The sequence below is a fragment of the Pelobates fuscus genome, chromosome 11 (assembly GCF_036172605.1).
Source record: "Pelobates fuscus isolate aPelFus1 chromosome 11, aPelFus1.pri, whole genome shotgun sequence".
NCBI classification, from domain to species: Eukaryota; Metazoa; Chordata; class Amphibia; order Anura; family Pelobatidae; genus Pelobates; species Pelobates fuscus.
The window spans coordinates 83,002,902-83,020,582 of NC_086327.1; the positions used below are offsets into that span (position 1 = coordinate 83,002,902).

The window sequence follows — 17,681 nt, forward strand, 5'->3', positions numbered from 1 at the left end:
TCTTCTGGCAGAAATAACTTCATTGCGATAGAATCCAAAATTAGACCCAAGAACTGGATCCTTTGAACTGGCACTAGTTCCGATTTGTTGAAATTTATTAGCCAGCCATGCTTTTCCAGCGATTTGATGGCTGTCCCCAGATCTAACTGTAGTTGAACCTGGGACTCTGCAATCAACAGCCAGTCGTCCAAATATGGAATGACAGCGATGCCCAAACCTCTTAGAAAGGCTGAAACGACTACTAGAAGCTTTGTGAAAACTCTGGGCGCTGATGATAGGCCGAAAGGCAGTGCTCTGAATTGGTAATGTTTGGTTACCGATTGGCAGCACACCGCAAACCGTAGAAAACTTTTGCTGGATTCCGCTATGGGTACATGAAGATAGGCATCTTTCAAATCCAGGGACGCAAACCAACTCTTTGGGTGAATAAGCAGAGCCGCTGATTTTACTGATTCCATGAGGAATTTCTTTTTGATAATCCGCTTGTTTACGGCTTTTAGATCTAGAATAGGTCTGAATGAACCATCTGGTTTTGGCACCAAGAAAAGTCTTGAATAGGTGCCTTGATGTCTTTCCTTCATAGGAACTTCTTCCACCACTCTTTTTAGTAACAGAGTTGACACTTCTCACATCAGAGAGAGTTCCATATCTAGAGACTGAACCCTGGAACATAGAAACATGTTTATAGGGGCTTGTGATAATTCTAGAGCGTATCCGTGCTCTATCACTGTAAGGACCCAGCGATCTGATGTTGTCTCTTTCCAGTGCTCTAGGAAGTGACTCAACCTTCCACCCACCGGCCTGGCGTCATAATTTTTTATTTCTCTTGGCAGCAAACCTTTCCTTCTTCCTATAATCAAAGGCTCTTTGCTGATGACCCCTGAAATAGTTTCTACGAAAGGAACTTCTGAATGAAGGACGTGTCTCTGCGTGACGGCTTCTAGACTGCTTCCTATATGATACTGGTAAAGCTTTCCTTCCTTCCTTCATCTGTTTCAACAGCTCATCCAGCTTAGAACCGAAAAGTCTTCCTGGTTCAAAAGGTAGTTCACACAGAGAATTTTTAGATGCCGCATCTGCAGACCAATTTCTAAGCCAAAGCGCTCTCCTGGCGACTGTTGAGATACCAATATTCTTGGCCGACAATTTCAGGCTTTCTGTAGAAGCATCCACTAAAAAATCAGACGCCATTTTGATATTTTTTAATAGCTTTAACGGGTCTTCCTTAGCTTCTCCCGTATATACCTTTTCTAGTTCTTCCAACCAAAGTTTTTGGGCCTTGGCAACGGATGACCCCGTAATCAAGGCTTTAGCTTGGGCTGCAGAAGAGATGAACAACTTCTTTAAAGAGGAGTCCATGCGTTTATCCATGACATCCTTGAGCCCGCTTGAATCTCCAATTGGTAAAGTAGTCTTTTTACTTATTTGAGCAATAGGGACGTCCACTACAGGGACCGCATCCAGCTTGCAGTCTTGCTCTGATTCTATGGAAAAAAGAGTTTTAAAATGCTTAGACATAAACGGCTTGTGACTAGGGAACTTCCATTCTTTCAAAATCAATTCCTTAGTCTGTGGGTGAAAAGGAAACACTTTGGACTTTTTCCCCGTTACCCCAAAATCAAAGATGCACTGCACTTCTTTAATCAATTTCCCAATGGCTTCATCTGGGAAAGCAAATTCCTCATCTGAGGAATCACTGCCTGAATTATCTTCATACTCAGAACCACTAGTTCCCGAACTAGTATCAGATGTTTCCCAAGATCTCAGTCTTTACTTAGCATGCTTTACCATCTGAGAATCCTGGGCAACAGAAGCCTGGACTGACTGTAATGCAGCTGACTGCATATCCACAAATGTTTGCTGCATACTTTGCTGCAACCAGCTGAGAAAAGTGGACATTTCTGTTCTCTTTGCTTCCTCTGAAGCTTCTTTTGAACACACTGAGCAAAGTTTCTTTTACAACCATCAGGCATAGGTTGGCCACACACAGAACATATTAAATGCTTGGTTTTAGATGCACATTTCCCCTTCTCAGCAACTTTATCCATACTTTCCGGATTAGACATACTGGAAAACAAGAAAACAAGAAAGGGGAAAATAATCAAAATTTTCTCCTTACGGATTCAGGCTAAGAACCATTTAAAATGAAAACTTAACAGTCTTACCTTAAATGGCCTGAGAGTGTGTTGGAGGGCAGGTGAGAAACACAACTTCACAACCGATCTGAGAGCTCCTGGCAAACAGAGGTTGCTGCTGGTACATGCTCATATAAGTCCTGTAACCAAACGGAAACGTCCAGTTCGAATTTGGCGCCTGAATCCAGGTTCGCATTGCGCATGTGCATAGCGCTCTGCGACTCCCTGGTGGAACGCAACGCAACCTGTGTGTGCGTTCCACCGCAGGACCTCCCAGCCGACGCACGCCTGCGTCCTTAGTCATACCGGCACCTGGCACGGCAAAAGACGGCAACATAAATTTTGAGTGACCACGCCGGCCAGCGTGTTGAACGCTACTTACCGGACATCAAGGAAGCAGAGCCTCCAGAGCCTCAGCCCTTCTCACCTACTTCCTGGAGAACCTTCCTGTCTAACCTCCCCTGCCGAAGGCAGGCAAAGAACTGGGGATGATCAGGAGGAGCTGCTACTTATGGGAAAGGAGGTAATTAGGGGAGGGATTAAAATGTTTGGAGATTTGCCTGCCTGTTTTTTCCCTCCAGATTGGATATCCCTGTGGTATAAGCACTGCCTCTAATCTGAAAGGAAAACATGAATTAACAGAATTACAGGTCAAGTAAAAGTATTCTAGAAAACATTATTATACAAGAGAGAGAGACCTTCCATCTAAAACCTAGTTTTACCTACTGTTTCCATGATTTCAAACAAATACTTCTTCTAAAAGTCTAACTTTACATAATTTTATTCTATTGGTAAAGAAACAAAGATACTGGACCAGGTCAAAATGCTATATTAACCCATTAAGGACAAGGAATTGTACAAGTTCTGTTTAAAACAAAAGCTAGAATTTGAGCTATATATCTGTACAGCCATAGATTACCTCTTTCATATTAAAGTGCACCCACACATATATAAATTTTGTTTAAAATTATTTTTGGGGTTTTTAGAATATATACCGTATATACTCGAGTATAAGTCGAGTTTTTTGGCACATTTTTTGTGCTGAAAAACCCCAACTCGACTTATACTCGAGTCAATGTCTGTATTATGGCAATTTACATTGCCATAATACAGACAAGGGGCTGTGTAGGAGAGGGGCTGGCAGGGAGCGTTTACTTACCTCTCATGCAGCTCCCGTCAGCTCCCATCTCCTCCGCGCCGGTCCGGTCAGCTCCCACTGTAAGTCTCGCTAGAGCCGCGGGATCATAGCGCGGCCACAAGACTTACACTGAGACTTGCAGAGGGAGCTGAATGGACCAGCGCGGAGGAGAAGGGAGCTGACAGGAGCTGCAGGAGAGGTAAGCGCTCTCTGCCAGTCCCCCTCCACTGAACTGCCAATGCCACTGGACCACCAGGGAGTGAGAGCCCCCCTCCCTGCCATGTATCAAGCAGGGAGGGGGGACGAAAAAATATATATGTACAAATAATAAAATAAAATATTAAAATATAACAAAACAAATTATTAAAATAATAATTTTAAAAAAATTATAATAAAAATGCCCACCCCCCACCAAGGCTCTGCAACACATACACACGCTGCATCACACACACTCACACTGCACTCATACACACACTGTAAATAAATATTCAATTAAGATAATTATTTTAGGATCTAATTTTATTTAGAAATTTACCAGTAGCTGCTGCATTTCCCACCCTAGTCTTATACTCGAGTCAATAAGTTTTCCCATTTTTGGGGGGTAAAATTAGGGGCCTTGGCTTATATTCGGGTCGGCTTCTACTTGAGTATTCATCATTTTGTTCATAAGAAATAGGGATTTCATTTCACATCTCATTTATATATGAAATATATATTATTATGAATACAATAAGAAGAAAAAAAAAGGTGTGAGAAATGAAGACACTTTGATATTTTAACAGTTAAGGTTATAGAACTGCTGGCTTTTACTGCAATAACATACAGATATTTGCATGCTGTGATGTTCCATGAGTACAACAATGGCCCCCAATTTACAGGTTTTATGGTGTTTTGGAAATTTACAGAGTCAAATATAGGGCTTGCCCATTTCAGTTTTTACACTTGGAAATTTGCCAGATTGGTTTGCTGGGCCTATGTTGTCTTTGAGATTATAAGGGAACCCAGTAATAATAATTACCCCCATCATGGCATATTGTTTACAAAAGTAGACAACCCAGGGCATTTAAAATGTAGTATGTTCAATACTTATGTTGGCAATAATAATCAAATCACATAAAATTTGAACACATATTTCACGAAAAATATGTAAATGGGAGATACTTGATATTTATTGCCAAAATCAACGATATTTTATATACACTACTAAATATATATGCCCCAAATCAATCTCCAATTAAATTCTTAAAATAAATCATGTAAAAATTAGAAAATCTGATCATCAGTAAATTAATACTAGTTGGTCATTTCAATAGCACAGTAGAAGGTGGAGTAGATAAATCTTTACTGAGAGGGTAGTGGATGCATGGAATAGCCTTCCAGCTGAAGTGGTAGAGGTTAACACAGTAAAGGAGTTTAAGCATGCGCGGGATAGGCATAAGGCTATCCTAACTATAAGATAATGCCAGGGACTAATGAAAGTATTTAGAAAATGGGGCAGACTAGATGGGCCGAATGGTTCTTATCTGCCGTCACATTCTATGTTTCTATAAATCTAGAGTGAACTCTCAAAAGGTTCCCCTCATAAATCCAATATTACAAACTTTTATCACTCAATACTCTCTATGTGATTGTTGGAGGTTGCAACATCCAGGAGAGAGACTATTCTTTATTTTCCCAAGTCCACCAATCATATTCACATGTTTTTTATGAGACCACAAGACCTAGAAAATATACCAACTACAAAAATTGGTCCGATAACATGGTCAGACCACGCTCCTGTATTACTGGAAATAAACAAACAATTCAGAGTATAAAATTCTGAATAATTGGAGATTGAACGAAAGCATATTAAACTCTTCAAATTTAAAATATATTGGATCAGCCGCCAAGAGTTTTATTCAAATCAATGATACAAATTAAATAAGTAAATAAACCCTATGGTGTTCATTTAAATGCTATATAAGAGGCATAATTATACAATGAGCTACAAAACAAAAAAGTACTCATCAAAACGATCTACTACATATAGAGTTGGCAAAGTTAGATTGACAGAATAAGGCTTCTCCAGACCCTTCCAATATAGAGGCTATATTAAAACTTGGAAAAGAAATACATTTAAAAACATGACAAAGTAAATAAGCTAATACAGTATTTAAAACAGAAATGGTATTATTAGAGTAATAGAATTAGGAAAAATCTTACACAAAAAAAAAAACTACAAAAAAATAACACAATGAAGAAAATAGTAGTGAATAATGTAAGTTATATATCCCCTAAGGAAATCGCGAATGCTTTTGCGGATAACTATAATTCAATATATAATGTAAAAAATTCCAAATGATCTAATGGTTCACTTGACACTTTTTTAGGCTCACTGGAACTTCCTAAATGAACTAAGGAGAAATTAGACATCCTAATCTTATACATATAGATTACTCTGGATCTTTTCAGAATAGATCATCATCGGATAAGGAACAATTTCAACTTAATTCATAGGGTAAACGAATGCCAGTAGGGGATACACAATTTTTGGTTTCGGTATACACTGATGGTGTTTTTAATATCACTCACAAACCCAGTAGGGTCTATGGCAGCACTACAAGATCTCTTAATGACGTATGGATCAATCTCAGGTTATAAAGCGAACATGAACAAGTCTAGCGCCCTTCCCTTGGGCATGTTGGTGGCAGGCACGGCACACATTTAATCTACCTATAGCATTCAGATGGCACATCGCTCTCTCAAATACTTAGGGACTAATTTAAGAGCTGATCCCACCAAATTGTATGAAATAATCTACGGACCTTTATTCAAAACGTTGGTTAGAGATATAGACAATTGGATGGATAAACCAATTTCGTGGATCGGCCGTGTTCACTCCATAAAGATGAACATATTACCGCGATTTCTAATCTTGTTCCAGGCGCTCCCGATTAAGATTATGAAAACTGATTTAGCACCCCTTCAAAACGGTGCATTTATATGGCAGAACAAGAGGCACAGGTCTCCAGAAATGTTCTCTACCGTCCTAAAACGAGGGGTGGTTTGGGTCTACCTCACCTTTACTATTATTATTTAGCTGCGCAGCTTACACAGATAGCGATGTGGCACGCACCAGTGGATTTTAGGAAATGGGTCGATTTGGAGTCCTTAATGACAGGAAAGGACCTCCCCCAATACTACATGTGGGTTCCTAGTGAGAGCAGAGTGATATTACGGTCCATGTGCCCGGCTATAGTTAACTCCCATAGAATCTGGGATGTAACAGCATCTAAATTTGGCCTATCTTCCTCCCCCTCCCCTATTACTCCGATACTCAGAAACAGAGCGATCCCTCCAGGTATGGCAGCCCAGGACTTCCAAATAAACAGGCAGGCTTCCTGCCATCTATACGAAGGGGGTCAGATAGTGTCCTTTGACACTCTCGAATCGTACTAGACTTACCCCGGCGGACTTTTTTCGATATTTACAGATTAGGGATTACGCAAAGCAGACATGCGTGAAAGAAGCTGCGCACAAACAAACAATTGACTTTTTATGAAAGACTGTGTCTGAATGAGACTCCCCAGAGAGGCCTCATAACTTTATTATATGCACGGAAACAAGGGACTGGGGACAACTGATTTACATTTCCCAATGGGAATCAGACTTGGGGGAGGTGCTAGAGGGCATCGACTGGCAAGATATCTGTGAGGCGGCTGTGTCTTCCTCTATATGCGTTACGTTGCAAGAGCAATGCTAGAAGACCATGTTTAGGTGGTGTACTACTCCAGTGAAACTTTATCGCATAAACAAAACTCCAACTGACTTGTGCTGGAGGGGCTGCGGCCTCAAAGGCACATATCTCCATATGTGGTGGAAATGCCCCCAGATTAGATAATGCTGGACGCAGTAGGAGACGTTTTGGAAAACCTCTTTAACAGATGGCCGGACCTAACCCCATGAGTGTGCCACTTGAATAGGCCATTAGATGGGTGAACACGAACAGAACAAACCTTGTGGCAGAAAGTCACCCTAGTGACTAGACGGGCTGTGGCCCAGACCTGCCTAGAACCTATTGTTCCTTCCCTTCAGCAGATCCTTGATAAAGTTTGGGACACCTGCCTGATAGCGCAAGTGAGGAACACGGTACAAAAGTTTGAGAAAATATGGGAGGCCTGTTTTTTTTTAGCGGCCTTGCGGACTGAGGTTGGATGTGGGCGGGGACTGGTGGAGAGTGGTAAAGAGGAGCCGATGAATACGACCCTTGCCGGCTTCCTCGTCTTAAAAATTTGTATCACTTCGATTGGAGTAGAACAACTATCTGGGTATAAAAATATAATTTGATTTCAATAAAATCATTGAAATTAACTAGAAGGATTGCTATAAAGAAATGGAAAAATCTGGAGATTTCCTGGCTAGGAAGAAGTAAGGTTATAAATGCATATATACAGTAGTACTATATCTTTTTTAGGGTTATTCCTTTAAGATTAAATTCTAAAATTCTATTCCAATATCAACAATTTGTTTTCTTCCTACATATGGCGAGAAGGTAAATCTAGAATTTCACAAATCATATTTTAAAAATCCATAAAACATGGAGGTCTAGCGTATCCAGATATTTTGAAACTATATAATTCTAGTATGATATTTCATGCACTACAATGGGTAAATCCAAAAACTGTAAAATGTAATAATACAATTGTAAAAAGTAAATATGACATATAAATATAAGCCTGATTTATACTATATTTACTATGTGAAATGTTGAATGTATTTTTCTGTTCTGACGTATAAACCTAGAAAAAATATTGGAAATAAATATTTATAATACAAAAAAAGAAAAAGTAGTATGTCCAGTCTTTTTTTAGTAGCCACTTAGTCACAAACCCTGGCCAAAGTTGGTGTGAATATTTGTTTTGCATTTGTCACACAAAAACTGCACTTTCACTGATGATATCATCATTATAGGTTTTACTGCTCGGAAACATTCACATTTGTTTTCAGCCAAGTCTTTTGAGTACAACAGTACCCCCTCATGAACAGGATTTATGGGGTTTTGGAGAGTTACAGGGTCAAATATAGGTCTTGCCCATTTCAGTTTTTACACATTGAAATTTGACAGATTGGTTTGCTGGGTCTACGTGGCCTTTGAGACTACATGGCATCCCAGGAAAAAAAATAATAATACCGGTAATTACTCCCATGATTGCATATCATTTTAAAAAATTGGCAACCCAGGGTATTCCAAATTGCGTCATTTTAGTTCTTTGATTTAGCCACTTATGGCAATCAATGGCGATGTATTGAACAGATGGCATATGATAAATAGAATTCACTTTGTCCCTTCCCGGATTGTAGGAATGGTATGATCTTTGACAGCTGAAGGGGTAGAGCTGTCGTTTCCAGGACTTTTGCAGACATTAAATTGTTGGAATTGGCTGCTGGCAGAGAATTTTTTTTCTCTACAAAATGGTAATCATTCCTGTAGTATAAATGAAGGTAAGTGAGGCTTCGTAGATAAATAGCTTCTTCTAGACTGGTGGAATCTATTAAAAAGGGAGACATTAGGGGGCGAGGCCGGATCGCCAATTTGGACAGTCGCAAAAAAGATCAGCTCCTGCAACTTACCAATCTCTAAGCCTCTAAAACATGATTTTTGACCTAAATGCAGATCAACAGCGATGGTCCTCAGTGCAAATGGGACACTGGATCCAGGTTGAGGCTAGCTCCTCGAGTTTTAGTCCCCTGGAGGAGAAATCTTCGAGGTTGAAGCCTTCTCAAGCGGTGAGTGGGGTGGACGGTTGCTCCACTATCCTGCCTAAACAGTGCCCAAATCCGCGTGGACCTGGCCCTGCCCCCCCCTCCTGGACCGGTGGGGGTGATCTCAGTCCTCATCCTGTGGCCCCGACCGCTGCAACGCAACCAAGGTCCAGCGACACTACCACCCCGATCTTCAGCCCGGGCGCTTCACCTAAAATGACGGATGCCATGTGCGCCGAAGTCATAGGGAAGGAATGCTTTCTCCCTGCGCTCACGGCAATCAGTGAGGCTTCCAGGCACAAGCTGGCCCGATACCTACAGCAGCCAGCTATAAGCACACATCATAGCGCCCTGGCAAGACGCTTACCCCCTGAGACGCAACGCAGGGCTTCAGCTCCGGTTCAGCCGCAGGCCCGAAGCAGGTGGAAGAGATGGAGGCACAGCAGGCCAGCGCTCACAACACAGCAATGGCTACTGAAACTCAGCAAGTAAAACCCTACCCTCCAGACGTGCAGGGGAGCCCGTCTCCTATGCTAGGTGCTGCACCCTACTCCTGGATTGCCATACAACATCTCCCAGCCAGCTCTGACAGAACCGCAATGCATACTGACAGCCGGCTTGCAGCGGGACCATGCTAAACCCACAGAGGGCATCGTCTAAGCGGAGACTCAAGAGGACATTTTCCTACATTACCATACCGTCCGCCTACCGGCTGTATGTCCCAAAGCGACAGACTCTCCACTAAAGGGCTGACAGGCTCTACAGGGTTCCACTCAGATGGGCACTACATAGTTACCTTACTCATTGCCTGCTTTGGCACCTCTACTGAAGCAACCAGCAGAACATAAACATAAATGTTGTTTAGCATATAAATGTTGTCTAGGATATAACTGTTGTTTAGCACATAAGCCGTTTTAGCATGCCCAATGATGGGAATATTGGGATTTGCATTTAACAATGCTCCATCTTAGCCTTGGGCAGTAAAGAGTTTTGCTAGCTTGTTTGAGACCAGCGCTCACCTTCTAATACCTGCTATATTTTAAACTAAATGTCTAACTATAGAAACCAATCCATATAGCTAAATGTAATCTCAGTGCATAGGCTCTGTCTTACACTTATCGATTTAATTATTGTCTGCTAGCCTAGTACAGTTAACTTCGTCAGTATCTATTATTATAAAAAGCGCACGTTTTACCTCCTACCCAATTGTAATCCGTGATGCCAAGCCTGAGGAATGCCGTTGGGGTACCTCAAGCATGTCTGTACTAATCTTTGCATGACAAAAATACAAAAAAGGGAGACATTATATTTTATGAAGTCCAAATACTAAAGTGAGTGAGCGGATCTTTAAACAACGCGTTGCAAGTCTGACTCTCACCTTGTGTAGTGTACAGTAGCAGCAGGCTTGGATCGATGGAGTTCACTAATACTTTCTATCCACGTGTCGATTGCCTTAGTATTCTTTTCTGCATTCTCCAGGCTTTTTACTTTAATCTGATGCTGTTTAAAGAGACATTGTGAAATCAGATAAGATGGAGTCCCATAAAACATGGTCCTAATGGTCTCACTGGACATAGAACAATCTCCACATTCCTCTTTGATTTACAGCATTCACCCTGCCACTTACTGTGACACTGTGCTGCTTAGAATTCTCAGTTAGCCACAGGGCCATGACTGTAGGGTCAGACTGCTTGGTGGACGGCTCATCTAGGGTCATAAGACCAAGGTTATCTGGCTTCCCATCTGGCAGAGGGACCTACATAAATAGGGAATACAATTATAGTGAATTAAATATTTCAAGAGCTTAAACATTATTCTACACAATCAAAACCATGGAAATCTTTACATTGGGAGAGCGTAGAAACACCTTAAACACCATAACCACAAAAGCCTATTGTTTTGTTTATGGCGTAAGAAAGCTATAGGTGCAATTAATGTGACAGACTGCTGTTACTGTTAACCCTCTTGGTTCCACCAATCTGACAGTCTATGGTGCCCATGACAATTGGCACTAGATAAAAGGGTTAACTGTGATTCAGCACAGCAGGATCCTGCCTAACCATTGAAAAATGTAGTACAAACAGAGAGGAAGTGAAACGTCTTTATTATACAGTTTGAAGCATGGGGTTACTTGGATATGCAATGGGTCCTCCTGTTTTCACCAAATATCTCGAAAAACTATTTTTAAAGAACCAGAGGAATGAAATCAATAACTGCCGGGTAAGCAATCCTAGTCAAAAGACATACCAAAACGTAGGGCTCATTAAATAAGTCAGGTTTTGAAAACTGGTAAAGTGGACAGCTCCTGCAGTTAATTTACTATTCCCACATAGAAGAAAAGCCATGAAATTAAAAACTGCTTATTAAGTGCTTTTGCTACGAAGGTATCTGTTTACATATAGAAGAAGGTAGAATTATAAACAATACTTTGGCCAACCGCCAATATTTTCTGTAGTGTCCAATCCTTTAATGCAGCTGAATGATCATCTTCAAATATCCATGCAGGATCTTTACAGATTTGCATTACCACATCAGAAAAGGGGTAAAACGAGGTTTAAGAAGACTATTTATGTCAATGATATGCATTTACACTTGAAGGTTTACTCTAGCCACCATAGTCACTTTTGCTTTTAGAAGTGGTCATGGTGGTAGTAAACTGTGTGTACGGAGTTTCTGCTTGAAACACTGCACATACAGAGATATCTTCACTTGCGTGCCAAAGGCGAGTTACATCCATGGTCCATGTGACTTAGACATTCCGGAACTCTGTTCAGGGCTGCTTTATATTGAACCTTGCAAGGATAGCAGTAGTGTCAGAGTGGGAGTGGAAACCAGCACAGGGAGCTTTGCCCGGTGCTGAGTTCCAGGTAAGTTATCTTCATTTTATTTGGTTTTACGAAGGGAGGGGGGTACGTAATAAGTAATGCCCAATAGGGCATTCGAAATTAAAAAATAAATTAAAAATATATATATATATATATTTAATTTAAAAAGGTTTAGAGTAACCCTTTAAAAATATAAACATGGAGAGACTACGGACTTGAGTAGCGAGGAATAAGAAATATGATCCTATATTAGGTCTATAGTTTTCTTCTGGTTTAAGGGGAAGTTATGAGAAACTCTTCATGTTACATGATCTACCTTTAGAAATGCATCAATGTCCCCGACAGCAGGAATAAAATCTGGAATGAAAGGTTTCAATTTGTGATCCAATTCTACAGTCTGTGCAGTATACCTGGGGTAAAGGGATAAAAAGGCATATTATGGGATTATTGTACATTTTCATAAAACATCTATTTAAAAGGACACTCAAAGCCATAAGAAATTATGCTCCTTGTATAATGGCACAAGGAGGATCCGGTCCTTATCTCCCTGCCCACACTTGATTTGAACTGTCATGATTTGCAAAAACTTGTCATTGCCTGAAATCATGGCCTGCAAGCACGTATAGCTAAGAGCACAGGCAATCAATGCACAGCTCTGTTAACAAAACTGAAAGTGATCTCAGCTTAGGCATCAATTCCATTCATCCAATATTACTAATGGAATTTCTGCCAGGCGCCTTGATACATATCTCGGAAATTTCTGCTGGTCACAGATGTATGGGATATATTCAGACTTCAATGTACAGAATGATTACCTGAGCCATTCTCGTAGAAAATACAGGAATTGTAAACAAGAGTATTCTATCTTTTAGAATTAAATGTAAACTATTGAAGGGTTACTCCAAGCATCATAACCACTTCAGTGTTTTAAAAAGCGGCAATAGTGCCTGGAGTCTGTATGTACACGGTTTCAGTTTGAAATACTGCACATACAGAGATATATCAAAGTGCTGCCGGGGGTGTTATTTCACCTCCAGGAGCAACATTAGTCAGCTTGGAATCAGAGTTTCAGGCTGGTTAGGGTTAATTTGGTGCATAATGCTTCTGTGCTCAATATAAACTCAAATCTGGCATGAATATATTGGGTTGGTGTAACTAAAATGAAGTATGCCGAAAAGGAAATTTATTAAACTGAGTTGTTGGGAATTCAAAGTGAATTTAAAATGTATGCCCAAAGAAAATTATCCAAGTAAACTATGCTTACAGTTCTACTGTATTGCTACTTTGGCCTTAAAGGAACACTATAGGCACCCAGATCCCACTTCATTGAGATGAAGAGGTCTGGGTGCCATGTCACCTGAATTGTAACCATACTGCTGAAAACGGTATACAAACAACACTATTGTGCAATTACATGCAAAAGTAGTGCAAAAAGGTGGAGCGCTTAAAATAAAATAGAACACTGTCTCCTGTGGACTTTAGGAGATAATATAAATGATGTTAGAGTCCTTTTAGGTATTCATAGAATTTGAAGAGACCTCAAAATGGAGAAAAAAAATAGGAGAGACAGGGAAGCAATGCTAACCCTGGTGTAGAAATCCTTAATACGTTGGAAAATAAGGTACGAATAACAATTTACTTCTCACCTTATTGGGAGCCTATAACTGGGTAGGAAAGGCAATGTTTTATTAACCTGCCTCTAGTGGCTTTCATACTAACGGGCACTAGGGGCGCTTATGTGAAGTTTCACTGTTTTAATCAGATGGTCTCAGAGAAACCATCTGCCTAGAGCAGTGAGGTGTTTTACAGCACATGCGCACTAGCCACTCAATGCTTTCCTAAGGGAAAGCATTGCATTGGCTGGGATCTACAATGATCTCAGCAAAGGAGGTGGGACCGGCCTCAGACAGAGCAGCGTTAAAAAAGTTAACTTTTAACCAGTGACTAGAGCACTATAGAGTTACAGTGTTTCTATAACATTTAAAATTCCTGACATTTCTCACTTTAGCAAATAACCATGTGACTATTTTAGACTTCTATACTTGGAGGCTTCCTGATAAAAGTCATGCTTCTCTATGTTTAGAAATATATCTGTTTCTGTCATATTAATCCTTAAATTGTCAACATAATCATGTGTTGATGTACTACTGTCATGCCCTGGACCATAATCTCACCTGGTAATATACTGAAATAATTCCTTGATCTCAGCTGTCACTGGGAGATGTTCAAAGTCTGCTGGATTATAATAACTGTATAAGAAAGAAAGGGGAAAACACATTGGACACACCAATAAAAGAGAAAGGAGCAGTATTGTCCAGTAAAAGAAAGAAAAAACATGAATGCCTGTGGCAAATTTTAAATGGTTAGTGTATTCAGTAAATAGTTTACCAATGGCTTTTAAAATGAGAAGTGTTGAGCAAGCATAGCATTTTCATATACACACAGTACAAACAGATAGGCCAATTGACTATCTTCCAACACTTTAAGCATGAGCAGTTCCTGTTTATTACCATTACAGATGGAGTATAAGATGCAATTTCTTAAAGGATTACTCCAACCCTTTGGAGCGGGTAAGGGGGGGGGGGCTTTTCTGTATAATATGCCCTTACTGTCTCTCATTCAAAACTAAAGCTAAATGTTCTTTGTGGTGGAACGTGCCATTCCTTTCGACTGTTTTATCTTTTCTGGAGTTATTGTACCCGAACCCACTTTATTCAACTCCCGAACGAGGACCACACCTGTACCTCACTAGAATTTCATTAAAACACCAGTTAACATAAGTGCGAAACTGCAAGGAAAATAATTAGTGCTTCCCCTGGGTGGCTGCCATTTCGTGTAACTGAACGCACGTGGTCAACAAAAGGATGGCGGACATTTTGTCTCCCAAACGTAGGCAGAGGTACTTGCTCGTGGATTGCCTGGAAAACTCAAAACTCTTTTCGGATATGCACTAGCACAAAACCCAGCAAAGATTGTACCGCTGCCTGTTCCACTTCCTGACCAGCTATGTGAACGACGTTCGGGAGATAGGAACTACCGACTGGGGGAAGCATTCGCTCCTTGAAACCAAGGAAATATCTTGTACAGTGTTCGCACAGGAACCCCGGAACAAGACCGGTTATTGCACCTATTTCCCTTGAACTGTTTTGGGCTTTTATCTCGAGGCCGGCTGGTAGAATAGAATTGCTCCCAGGGTAAAATACTGACCTAACGGATCTGAGCGCTATTCGGCCAAGTTTAGGCGCTCAGATCAGGGATATCCGGAGAATAAGAATCTTGGGGGGTTCCTGTTAATATTGGGGGTATTTTTTTTTGTATTGTATAAATATAATGTAACTGAGAATGACCCTTCAATTCCCTTGCTTCTAGTACTTTTCTGTGTTATTTTGAACTGTATGACCAGGGCCACTCCTTGGCCCCTGCTCTTTGAAGACTGTTTCCTCAATTACAGCTTCCATTTATTCCTACCTCAACATGGCAAGTCTGCCTCTTGCCAGATATACAAAATGTTACAAAAAGCCATAGGTTATGCAACAAAAAGATTTAAATAAAAAACAAAAGAAAATCTAAGATACATTTGTTTTTATTTTCCTATACAAATCAAGCTTTAGCCTTGCTTACCCATCGTTAGAGTCTCCATGCTCTTCATCATCGTCGTCATCATCATCATCGTCATCATCATCATCGTCGTCGTCTCCATCATCCGTGTCCTCTGAATCATCATCATCATCATTGAACCTTTGTGGTGGGACCCCTCGTACTTGACCAAGCTTCTTTTCCTTCTTATTACCATCCTGGAAAAATGTTTTTTTTTTTTTAAAACAACCAACAAAGTTAATCAGGTCATAGAAGGGTATATATTTCCTGCTGAATTTCTCATGCAATAAGTTCGGGGAAAAAAAAAAAATTAATTAGAGTTCCATTAAACAGAATCACTAACATTAGAAATACAACAAGTATTTCTAACAATAGAGTTTCCTACTGCCTATTAAGATTTACAGGCCTCGCAGTAATTCTAAATTAAGAATATCTACATATCTTTCACCTCCGGCATGCTGGTCACGCCATGGTCACCACTCCGCCCCTGCTGAGATCATTATTACTGATGATCTCAGCAAATCCAATGCATCTTCATAGAGAACTAAAATGCATACCAGGCTCAGCCAATCACTAAAAGAGGTTAATTGGAGTTATATTCAACATAGGCTGAATATAGACTTATGTTTTAACTACCACCAGCCTCAGTCAGAATAACAAGAATTGTAGTCCAGCAGAAGCAAGTAACTTCTTCTATTTAAAATGATGGGACATAAAAGCCCAAAAGAGCGGCTTATGGTTTTTTTTTGGTTTTTTTATCTGTCAGCCCTGCATAGAAAGAGAAGTATAAAAACAGAAAACAACAGAACAGATTTATGCTTACAGAATAGTGAATACATTTTTTTTAATTGCATGACAGCCAGACAGCAGGTTTGATAACGTGCTTGTAACTCACTCAGCCATGGGCAGCATGCGAGTATAACTTGCCTTCCATATCGACAGATACTTCTCCAGAATGGCGGCATGGGTGCTCTGTGCCAGATTAAAAAGGGGCCTATTTTGCCTGCACTTCATCTAAGTAGCCAAAGGGAAAATCAATGCACCCGGCAACTGCTGCATATATTTATCTATGCTACCAATGTTAGCAAAACTTAACAGCTGGTTGTGTGGCAAACAGTATCTGGAGCATGCTGTGGGTTTGCAGACACTAAACACAAAAGTGCATAAAATTGATAATGCTAGTCATGACGAATTTGTACTGACTGGCTGAATGATGGCCAAGGAGACAGTCATTCATATACAATTACCCAAACAGTTCTATTTCTAGAAAGAAACATTCTTAAGAAGAATGGCTTGAGGGGACAGAGTTTTGGCACTATATCCATAAGGTGCTTAGAGTGACTAATTGACAGCTGATTAATTTAGAATTTTTGCTCCAGAATTGTTCCTTAAACATATCTGTCACTTGCTCAAGAAAGAAAATGTTACATCTAAAAAAAAATAAAATATGAAAACTCCAACAACATTGCCAATTCCTTCTATGTGCAAAGAACAATATACAGGGATGTCTTTGTTTTGCATTGGAAGCTATAGTGAGAATGTATCTGGTGTACCTGATTACACACAATACTGTATCTGCTTGTGGTATTACCATGGTACTATCCTCCTCTTCACTGGTTACATTTGGGTCTGTCATTCCTCCAAGTCTGTTCAGCTTGGGCTTAAAAAGAGCTAAAAAAAAAAAAAAAAAGGACAAGAATAACTCAATTACACACAAATTGCTATACTTATTTATTTTTTTTCCTTTTAAAAGATCTTCCAGTATTGTATTATTTTAACTACCCAAGGCCAATAAAAGGCCAAAGAGTCAACGAACCATTCATCTTTAAATTGAAGGGTCCACACTAAGGACCTTCGGACAGTGGAATGGCCGATACCAACCGTTTAAGTTTTTTTTTTTTGTTTGTTTTTCATTTTCTTAACCATTTAAATGCTTTTCATTTATTGGATGTATAGTTGGGATCTCTACTGTAGCAGGAAGTTAAAACTGTGGCAGTATCGGTCATTCAGTAGCAGTGTGACTGTATAGTCCCTGCTACTATAGCGATATTAAGCATACATACAATTGTGGCAGGCAGTGTAATAGTTAAGCAAACTCCAGAGTCAGACTCCTAAGAGAAGCTTACAGTGCAATATGCGGGCAGACAGTCACACACAACCTTTGGCTCACTATATTGGACAGTTCGGTAGCAGCACTGGTGTCTTTTTGTTATTTCCAGAGTTGTCCATGACAAGGGCAATAAA

The 17,681-nt window shown here is 40.2% G+C and overlaps 1 protein-coding gene across 2 annotated transcripts in view; it reads right to left on the minus strand.

Annotated features, from left to right (window-relative positions):
- Positions 1-17,681, minus strand: part of IFT46 (intraflagellar transport 46) — a 29,537-nt gene that overhangs the window by 5,897 nt on the left and 5,959 nt on the right. For both annotated transcript variants that reach the window (XM_063435982.1, XM_063435983.1), the window contains exons 3-8: positions 17,029-17,108; positions 15,462-15,634; positions 14,015-14,089; positions 12,157-12,250; positions 10,643-10,771; positions 10,394-10,515 (exon numbers count right to left, since the gene is read on the minus strand). In XM_063435982.1, coding sequence (XP_063292052.1) covers positions 10,394-10,515; positions 10,643-10,771; positions 12,157-12,250; positions 14,015-14,089; positions 15,462-15,634; positions 17,029-17,108 — 673 coding nt within the window. The remainder of the gene's footprint in view (positions 1-10,393; positions 10,516-10,642; positions 10,772-12,156; positions 12,251-14,014; positions 14,090-15,461; positions 15,635-17,028; positions 17,109-17,681) is intronic.